Source organism: Hydra vulgaris, chromosome 04 (genome assembly GCF_038396675.1).
Source record: "Hydra vulgaris chromosome 04, alternate assembly HydraT2T_AEP".
Taxonomy (NCBI): Eukaryota; Metazoa; Cnidaria; class Hydrozoa; order Anthoathecata; family Hydridae; genus Hydra; species Hydra vulgaris.
The window spans coordinates 16,350,001-16,360,810 of NC_088923.1; the positions used below are offsets into that span (position 1 = coordinate 16,350,001).

The 10,810-nt window shown below is 33.4% G+C and overlaps 1 protein-coding gene across 1 annotated transcript in view; it reads left to right on the forward strand.

Moving 5' to 3' along the window:
• Positions 1 to 1,006, forward strand: part of LOC136079221 (uncharacterized) — a 2,500-nt gene extending 1,494 nt beyond the window's left edge. The window contains exon 3 of the mRNA XM_065794944.1: positions 243 to 1,006. Coding sequence (XP_065651016.1) covers positions 243 to 1,006 — 764 coding nt within the window. The remainder of the gene's footprint in view (positions 1 to 242) is intronic.
• Positions 1,007 to 10,810: the final 9,804 nt, after the last annotated feature.

Genomic DNA, 10,810 nt, shown 5'->3' on the forward strand with positions numbered 1-10,810 from the left:
TTATTTAAACTAAAAAAACAAAAATGTTAATAAATTGTAAGTTCATTAGTCATTATCATTAAAAAACAAAACAGGACATATAGTCTTTAAATTAGGTTTACTAATAACACGGAAAGACTTTACCCTGCCTTTTAAATCACATCACAACAGCATGGAAAAAAGAGACGTATATCAATGACAATTATTAGTTATTACAATTGTTATTAGTAAACTTTAATTACAGATAGTTTACTTAAATTTAGGAATCGACACATTCAAAGCAAGTGAATGGGTTCGTCTTCAAAACATTTCTTCACTTTTGGAACCATTTGCAGTACAAACAGATATACTTCAGACCGATGCCCAGTCTCTTTCACAGGTTCTACCATCTATACTCAATTTGGAATGCCATTTACAAGAATATCCTACCAACAAGTCTTTGACAGCGAATCTTCTTGGAGATCTACATCAACGGTTTCAATCAATTCTAGAGCCAGACTCAGATACGTTTAATCCTCTTCCGTCTGCTGCATGTTTGTTAGATCCAACCGTTGCTGTCTTTATACTCACACCGGAAATGGACACCTTGCTCCATGCAGCAAAGATGTATATAATAAAAGTTTGTGGAGTAGAACAAGAATTACAAGCTGCTGCTGAGTCAAATGGATCTGAATGTGAATTTGCTGCCATAAAGCGCTTTAAGTTCTTGTCAAATAAAATCTTTACAAAAGAAGGAAAGATTTATAACCAAGACAATATCACTGTTGCAAGTCAGCTGTCAAGGTATTTGGTTGACATAAGCGGTGATGAAGCACTGCCAAGTAACGACCTGCTCTTTTGGAAACAAAACAAAAGCAAGTATAGCAAGATTGCAATTTTGGCTAAAGATTTACTGTCCGCCCCAGCATCACAGGCGTTTGTAGAAAGGATTTTTTCACTTTATGGAATTTTAACTGTTGGTCGCCGCAATCGAATGAAAAAATCATTAGAGATGAGAGTTTTTATGAAACTGAACAAAAACTTGTAATTATAATTCAACCAGATATTTTCTTTCAATTTCAAAATAAAAATCTTATTATAACTCAATTGAATCATTGAATGACTATTTTATGACTATTTGTATGGTTATTTAGATGTTTATTACTAAGTTAAAAAATTTTTTAAATTTCTTTCTTGAAACTTATGTATTACATTATTTCTTGAAATAATAATAGGAGAGACCGGGGCTAGTTGTCAGCAGGGGTAAGTTGACGAATTGCGTTTATGTGCAGAGTCTTTTATCAAAAAGTCAAAAATCAGAAATCTTAGGGAACTTTCCTAATTGATCATTTCATCTTGGGTCCTATGAATAAAACTACTATAAATATTCCAGTCACAACTGATTTACTATTATCAGTCAGGTTTTTTTAGTAGTTGTCGTTTTTCAGGATCTTTAGGCAGTTTATTGAAAAGCTTTTGGGGTTTATTGGCAAAATTTTCACAGGGGAAGCTGAAAAACAAAAATATCTTTATAAAATCAATTTTTTTTTAAAATTATTATTTGTAACAATATTGAAAAAATTTATTTTTACAAAAAAAAAATTTTTTAATTTATTTTTTACAAAAAAAATTTTTTATGGGATTTTGTTACCAGGAACAAAGGTAGGGTGTTGTTTTGGCTTCATATTCGAACTACTAACTGCTTCTAGCTCATAGAAATATTAAAAAACTTTTATAAATTTTTACTCACTAATACGTTTGTAATCTTTATTATAGTTTGCACCAACTTACCCCGGGGTGGGGTAATTTTTTTTTTTTTTAAGGCCCCGGAAGGAGCCATAAGATTTTTTTTATTAATGAATGCAACAAGTACAAGTTACCCAAATTCATAAACTTTAAGATTGCTCATTAATTTTTTCAAAAAAATGTGTTGTTAGGACTACTAATTGCTGTGAAATTTGATAGAAGTAAAATATGAACTGATTTAGAAACTGAAATAAGAATTAAAAAGATTGAAATCATAAGAACTGAACTGAAATTAATTTAATCAGAACTGATTCAAAAGAAGTAAAATTAAAATTAGAAATTATATCAATGCTTCAAGAACTAAGTAAAATTGGAAATTGAAATTATATTTAGAACTTAAATATCAATGCATTAACATAAGGAAAAATTGTAACTAATTGTTTTTCTTTTATAAATTTACTCATATCTAAAAGGGTTTTAGGAGGGTTGGTGGTTAATTTTAATACACTTTGAAAATGAACACTCTTTTTCAAATTTGTTCATTTGAAAATGAACACTTCATTTTCACTTCAAATGAAAAGTTCATTTGAAAATGAACACTTCATTTTCAAAGGATTCATCTAGATCTTGTTTGTAGATAGTTTTCAATTTTTTCGCATCTTCACGTATTTTTGAAGGGTCTAGTTCATATATTTTTAAAATAAAGCTGTATTTAGATATTATACTGTCATAAGCAGATTTTCTTTTGTTGAGTTCGACTGTTAAATTGTCACATATGACATAAAATGTATTAATTTTAAAATTGTTTTGGCTATCAAATGTATGGCCAAGATCATTGGATTCATCAAAATGTTTTTTTCGTTTTCTTTGTTTATTTTCAAATTCCGGAATTTTATTACAATCTATAAATTTTTCTTTTGCTGCGTCTTCATAGGTTTGAAACATTTCTTGTACAGATTTAACATAAGCAACTAATGAATTATATAACTCAGCATCGTCAATGAACCCAATAAAATGTTCCACTGGTTCTCCATTTGGTAATACATACCTTATAATAAAAGAAAGTTGGTCAATGTGATTTATATCTGGGGTTGAATCAATACTAATTGAAAAGTATGTTGCCGCTTTGACTTCTTTAGTTATTGTTTCTAGGATTTTTTCTGACATTATACTTATGAACTGCTCTTAAGTATAAAAAGACAAATATGATGTATTTCCTTTACCAGGATTCCCATATTATAATTACCACTATTAGCAACAGAAGATCCATACTTTTCTTCAGTTCCTCTAAATGGTAATCCATGACTAGCTAATGACTTCACTACAGAACATACTCAAGTTAGCACATTAATCCAATAATTTGTCTCTATTTTTAATTGACGAGTAATTGTAGTGTCTATTCGGCCTAAACCAGTTGCCCGTTGTTTCATTTTGTATACACAAATTTTATGTCCTTCTGAGTTTTCATGTTTTATCAATTTTTCAGGATATTTCCAATTTGAGAATCCTTTTTTAGAAAAAAAGTCTGGTTTTCAAACAAATAACAAGGGATACAATACACTGATCCATTTGTTTCTGAGTAGGATAAATAATTTCGTTGGCATGTCTCTCCATTAACTAATACAGTTTTAAACCAATCTTTATTTAAGTACCTATTACAAGTTCGATGACCTCCGGATTTATGTACAATGAGATATTCTTTTTTGGAATGTGTAAAATCTGCATTTATATTTTGGCTGAATCCATTTAACTTCATTATGAAGTTATTGTATTAATGTAATTTTAACTAAATTAATATTAATTATTTTAAAAATGTATTAAATGTAACTAGAGAGCTAGATTATAAAACACAAAAACTAATAACCGACAGTTGTTAAAAACACTTACCTTTTATTTCTTGTTTTGAAAAAAAATCAAATATTTTTGGAAGTTTTGAAATATTATTTTCAATTTTCTTTTTTTGTTTGCAGCTCCGCTAAGTTTTTTTTTTTGATTCATTATATATCAATGATAAATATATTAAATATAACTATATAAGTATAATACATTTTACCGTGACCGTGCTCGCCGCTATACTCATCTATGACGGAGGCCGAAATAATATTCCGCAGATTGGGAAACAAATAACAATTTACAATATTGTACAATTGTCAATTACCAAATATTTAGTATTTCGTATTATAATATTATATTTTAATATTAATATAATTTATAATTTTTCCGAAAACTTTTTATAGTATCTGTAAAAATTTTGGCGCCCCCTTGACATATTCCAGAGGAGGGGGGGGCTATTGCCCCACCCCCCCCTCTGGAATTGGCATTACGTTTTTTTATTGAATGGTCAACCAAGAACCTTCTAAAATATTATTTTTTAGAATCGCTCGGTTAAACTTAATAAACCATTCAATAACAAAATATTCTTTCTCTCTCAGGTGCTTTCAATCGAGCCGAGAGAAGGATGGCTCCACTGAGTAAAGAGTTGGTAGGATTGATCCTACCTCATGATCATTATGGACCTCATCTAAACTCTCAAGGTATTCAAATTCATTTTTAATATCAACTGTTTATCAAAATACAAGATATATTAAATATATATACAAAACTTAAGGAGTTAATTATCTGCATTGCAACTTATATTTGAGGCAGGACAGTGGATCTTCTTTTGGAAAAACAGAACTTTGAATTTGCTAGAAAGAGCTGTGCCTTGGTCTTTTCAGGTCTGATGATTGACCAGTTTCCAACGGTGACCGAGTATATCGATCCAGACAAAAAGACGGAGCTCGATGTCCATCATCTCTTATCAAAGGATCATCTATTCCAATCAGCCAGTCAGAAGATGGCTTGAAAACTGTATCCCTTTCAGATGTTGCCAGCAAAAATCGTTTTCCTTCTGTATTTTTTTTTATCGCTTCCAATATTCAAAGCACCATTCCTCGATCATTGAAATCATTCAAATCTCCTCCTTACGATCTGTTTTGTCCCCCTGTGCAATCAAGTTTGTCTCAGAAAATCTGCATGTACTGTAACTTGTACTTTACCTCCCAAGTCATGCTCAAAAAGCATGTCAACTTTGCTCATTCCAATGTTATTAACCGAATGGCTATTACTCTTTTGCAAGTCAGGCCTGTTCGCATTGTCGCCAAGCGAAAAAGAGAGTTAATAGCCGTAGTTGCAATAGAAGAGAACGCGGCCTTTGCTGAAAGGTTCGATGAGGACGAAATCAAAACGGAGGGCCTTTATATTTCGAATGATACAACTATTTCAGACGAACCGGACTGCTTTGTTCCAATCATATCAATTGACGATCACTTAAAAAACCCTTTGATAGATGATGAGTGAGGCAAGTTCCCATGATACACTTTGATTAAATTTAATATGTCGGATAAGACTAAAGTAATATTAAATAATTTTTTTTTCAGAAAGGCAAAAGAACAAAAACAAACGTGGAAATACCTAATCAGATTCTGTATATTTATAGGGGAGGGGAAGGGCTCAATTTTATGACGTCCTGTTTAAGGGGGGTATAGGGAAAAGGGACAATCGGTGACAAAGGAGGGGTGGAGGGGTCAAAAATGCCTAATAAAGGCTGACGTCTTTTATGGACAACCCCTTATGGGGTAAAAAGTAAATGGTGAAACGTTTAATAGAGAATAGCTCATACATTCCCCAGCATTAGTTTGTGTATTCTGTTTTGTCTGCAAGTTTTTTTAATCTTCAAAATGTGCTTTAGCTTCAACGGGATATAAAGATTGGAAAAATTCAGGGGCATCAATTCAGGGGCATGAACACTCATCAGATCACAGAAAAGCTTCCTTAGCATATTTTTACAGAAAAAATAACAAGGTTTTTTTAAATGACCATCTTCTTAACGAAATTCGCAAAGAAAAAAACTACTGGAGAGAGGTTCTAAGAAGAGTTACAGCTGTACCCAGCTAGCACACTTACGTTGGGCCAACGTATGTAAAACCATCGCAAACGTTGGCTGTTGTTTCCAATGCAAAACCAACGTTGATTCAATGTCATTTGTTTAATGATGAAATTAATACCGACGGAGCTAAAAACAGCTGACTCATTTATATTGATTCAACGTATGTAAAAACATCGCAAAAAATTGGTTGTTTTTACGATGTAAACCCAACTTTGACTCAATGTTATTAAACCGACGTTGATTTAATGTGTATAAACCAACGCTGAATTAATGTATGTAAAAACATCGCAAAAAGTTGATTGTTTTTACGATCTAAACCCAACGTTGATCCAATGTTATTAACCCGTCGTTGATTTGATGTATATACATACATTGGGACAACGTTGGATTTCATACAGTGGATTAACGTTGCGTTTGCATAGAGAAATAGCGGGTATACAAATATACATTTGTATAATTTATGAGAATTATTTTTCATTTAGATATTTCAGTTCATCATGGAAATATATTTGCTTATATATTTTTCTCTTTTTTATTTAATGAAATATCAACCCACAAGCAAAGCAAACATGAATAATGTCTCTTTAATTAGAGGCAACTTCCGTAACATTAATAATATGTAATAAGCAATGTTAAATTAGCATCAAAATGGAAAAGCATCACGAAAAAAACACATCTGAAATTTTGACAGTATTTGGGGTATCTTTTTTTTTTAGTTTGAAGTGGTGGTTTAGAAGTTTAGTAATTTATAATGGCTAAGAGTTATGCTGGTGCCCTTTTATCATCTAACTTAACTTCTGGATCAAAGACTAAACTTGGCATTTTTATTTCTAAGCAGGTGGATGGAAACAGCTATGTGCTATGCTGCAGATATGAAGATCTTAATATTAGTGTTAATGATTATTTAGCTGCTACATCTGGGAAAGATTTACTTGCGAATGTATGGGGTGTTACCAGACATTATGCCCATAAGTATTTTGAGTTTGCTATTCATAATTACTCATTAATTTCATTTTTTTTAAAAACTGAGATTGTGGTAAAAGGTTGTGTGTTGAAAATTGAACAAAAGTATGTTAAAAAGATCCATGTCTTAGTTCAAAACATACCCATTGGTTTTCTTCGAAATGGATGCAAAGAAGCCATCAACAAACTCGGCAACCAATTAGCTCTAGGGCGCGAACAATTTGAATCTTTCTACTGCCAAAGCGTGAAAGTTCACGGAGAGGAAATTTTTACAGGTAATGTTGTCATTTTCATAAAAAATTGGGCAAATCCTTGCATCAACCCATTACCGCGTTTCGAAAATGTTGATGGTAGCTGAGATACAAGCACAATGGTCAACCTGAAAATAAATAAAATGGCTTCAGAAAAACCTATTGTTAATGAAGCGATTCCAAATAAAAAATCAGAGGTTTCGAAAAGTGAAACAGAAGAGATTTTATCTGTTAAAAAATCACCTGAACAACCAAAGCAAAAGAACCCGGAGGTATTGAAATTAAATAAAAAGGAAAGGAAAAGTCAAGGAGAAGAAGTAACTCAGATTGTTTGCGACTTGAGAGAAATGACGAAACCAAAAAGAAAGAGTCAAAACGAACTGGGAGAAGGTGGAACACCATCAAAACAAGGAAATCAATTGGAAGAAATTAAAGACGTTGAAATGGAAAGACAATATCATTTTGGAGAACAAAACGAGGAGCTTAATTTCGACTACGAAGAGTATGACATTTTAAAACGTGTGGAAACGAAATCGTAAGGGTATTCCTTTTTATATATTCATAATTTTTTCTCTTTGTAAAATTTTTTTTTTTTATCTGTTCTCAAATCTGCTAAATTTTTCGATTCTTTGACGTTCTTTTCTTATAAAGCATGTAGTATTTGTAAAAAGGCGCGTAAGCTGTTTCAATTCGTTTTGTTGTAGAACGCGCTCATTGCGAAAATGTTATGCTTTAGTGAGTCCAGCTGTTTGTATTGCAAAATTTTATTAGAAAACTCGTGCCTTAAAGTTAATGTTTATATGTTAGAGTGATTATGTCAGGTTGTAAAATTATAATTTTAATGTTTAAGCTCCACGAGTTTTCAAAATAGGAAAGCTGATCCTCTCCGTAATGGCTATTAACATTTTAACGTGCAACATAAACGGTCTAAGTTACCAAGACAAACGCAACAATTTTTGGGGTTTCTTAAAAAATCCGCCTTTGATCTTATCCTCCTTCAGGAAACTAAATCCGGACCTTCCACTGTTAAACAGTTGAGTGACGAATGGAATGGCGAGTCTATTTGGAACTCTGTCCGAGTCATAACTGTTGTGGGGTGATGGTTCTCTCTAAATCCAACGTTTCTTTAAATGAACTAAAAAGGGACAATAACGGGAGAATACTAAACGTCATGATAAAAATTGATGAACACGAAATGCAGGTGCTGAATATTTATGCTCCTAATGTGCCGAGAGAAAGGCGCCTTTTTTTCGGCGGCGTTGGAGACATCTCGCAGGACACAGGACTACCCGTCCTGTTGGCCGGAGATTTTAACATGGTCGAAAGCCTTCCTCTTGATACAGAAGGCACAAACAACTCTAAATATCATACCTATAGCATTGCTGAACTCGGGGTCTTCCAAGGTAAATATAACCTAGTAGATGTTTTTCGTTACAAGTTTCCCAACAAAAGAGAATTTACATGGCGCAATCAGACTGTTAAATGTAGACTCGACAGAATCTACTGCCCTGATAAAGTCGCCAAAAAAACAACATACACCAAAATTCTCACCAACTCTTTTTCCGACCACGAGTTCCTATCAACAACTGTAAATTTTAGTAAAACTAGGAGAAGACAAGGATACTGGAAAATAAATTGTTCTCTATTGGAAATTGAGGTGCATAGGCAAAAAATTGAACTCTCAATTCAAGATTGGCAAACTAAAAAAAGATCCTATAAGTCAATTTTAAAATGGTGGGACGACTGCAAACTTTTTGTTAGGGCTAAATTACAACACATATAGATACAGGAAAGTGCGAAAAACAAAAAACAAATCAAAAGGATTGAAAACGAAATCCAACGGGAGCGACAATCGCAATTGTTTATTCGCACAAAACAAAAACTAATCGAAGAAGGAGAAAAACCTTCAATATTTTTGTATAATTTGGAAAAAACTCAACAGCGGAACAAGTCAATTACCGAAATTCGCAAGAATGACGGCACATTGACGAGTGAACCTGGTGAAATACTCTATTCCCTGGTTTCATATTATAAAAACATATACACCAAAACTAATTTATGCAAAGACAGCCAAAACTATGTCTTGTCACACATCACTAATCATTTAAGTGATGATGAAAACCGAATTTTAAACACCCGCCTTACCGGTGCGGAACTAAAAGAAGCCCTTTTTAGATTTGAAAACGGAAAATCTCCGGGCTACGACAGACTTCCAGCTGAATTTTACAAAACCTTTTGGCATATTTTAGAAAAAGATTTTAAAGACCTTGCTTTTGAAATAGTTTTTGTAGGGAATCAAACCAGCCACTCTATGAAAAAATCAGTAATTTCACTAAGTCCAAAACAAGGAGATCTTCATGAATGCAAAAATTGGAGGCCCATATCCTTAATCGGCGCTGATTACAAAATAATCACAAAAACGCTGGCCCTAAGACTTGCAAAAGTAATGGGGAAAATTATAGAACCAAATCAAACTTGCGGAATCCTAGGTAGAACAATATTCTCAAATTTACATTTAGTCCATGACCTTATAGATTACGCAGAATTTAAAAATCTACCTAGTTTCATTTTATCTATAGACCAAGAAAAGGCGTTTGACATAGTCGATCGTGCGTTTCTACTGCAAAATCTCCAAAAATTCAACCTCGGAGAAAATTTTGTATCTTTCGTAAACACTTTGTATTAAGAAGTTTCGGCATCTGTTCTGAACTGCGGTTTTTTGTCGGACTTCTTTCCTACTGAAAGAGGAGTCAGAGAAGGTGACCCTCTCTCTCTTCTGCTGTACGTTTTTGTTGCCGAAACTCTTGCTTTCATGGTCAGAGCGGATAGCAGAATAGAGGGTTTCCCACTACCAGGAACACCAAAACCCCTTAAAAGGCAGCAGTACGCAGACGATCTGAACTTTTTTGCAAGGGACGTAAAATCTGTCCGCCATTTTTTTGAAAAAGTAAATGTGATCAATGCCTCAAAAACCAAGGGTCTCGCTCTTGGGGTTTATTATCCTAAAATGTACCCAGAATTGGAAAACATAGAGTGGAACAATAACACCGGTTTTAAAATATTGGGTGTTATTTTTTACACCAGACTGAGTAATACTAGCGATTTCAACTGGCTAGTAACTCTAAACAAAGTAGAGAAAAAACTTAAGTTTCTGGGACTACGTACTTTGTCACTTAGGGGAAAGACTATGTTGATAAATACGTTAGCAATGTCAAAAGGGTGGTTTCTTGAAAACGTGCTGCCCATTTCCGAATGGGTAATAGAACGTCTGCACAGAGCCATTTGCGAAAATCTGTGGCAAAAGACCAATTTCAACCCGGTCAAGAGAAAGAGACTTTTTTTACCCGCCAAAAGCGGGGGTCTTAGAATTTTATTACCGAATTAGCAAAGTCTTTCACTTCGCCTCAAAACACTCTTTCATCTGAAAGAATGCGAAGAGGAAAAAGCTCACGAATATTACTACTTTTCAAAGTATTGGTTGGCGAGTTCATTTATTAAATTTACGAACCAAAACCAAAGCTGGAACTTTTTAAAGCAGAACATTTTTCCAAAACACTGGGACAACAAAACGTCTCAGGACAACAAAACAATAGAAACATTAGGCAAAAACGAGTTGCTCTTTAACGTCCCCCTAAAAACAACAAAAAACTTTTACTTAGAAGTGGCAAAAAACAAAAAGGCAGTCGCGCCAGCAGAACTTTTCTGGAACAGTTCAACAAAAACAGCAATGCCGTGGACCCAAATTTGAAAAAAAACCACCTCCCACGCATCCAGACCGACTCAAAACATCCTCTTTTGTTTTTTACACATCAGTTTACCTTCTGCGGCCTTGCTAGCCAAAAGCACAAGGCAACAGATCGTCAAAAATAACAAATGCAAAACTTGTGGTAAAATTGAGGACAACATCCACATCTTTGCCTACTGTCCTCCTTCTGTTAAAATTTGGGAGTATTTTAAACATATA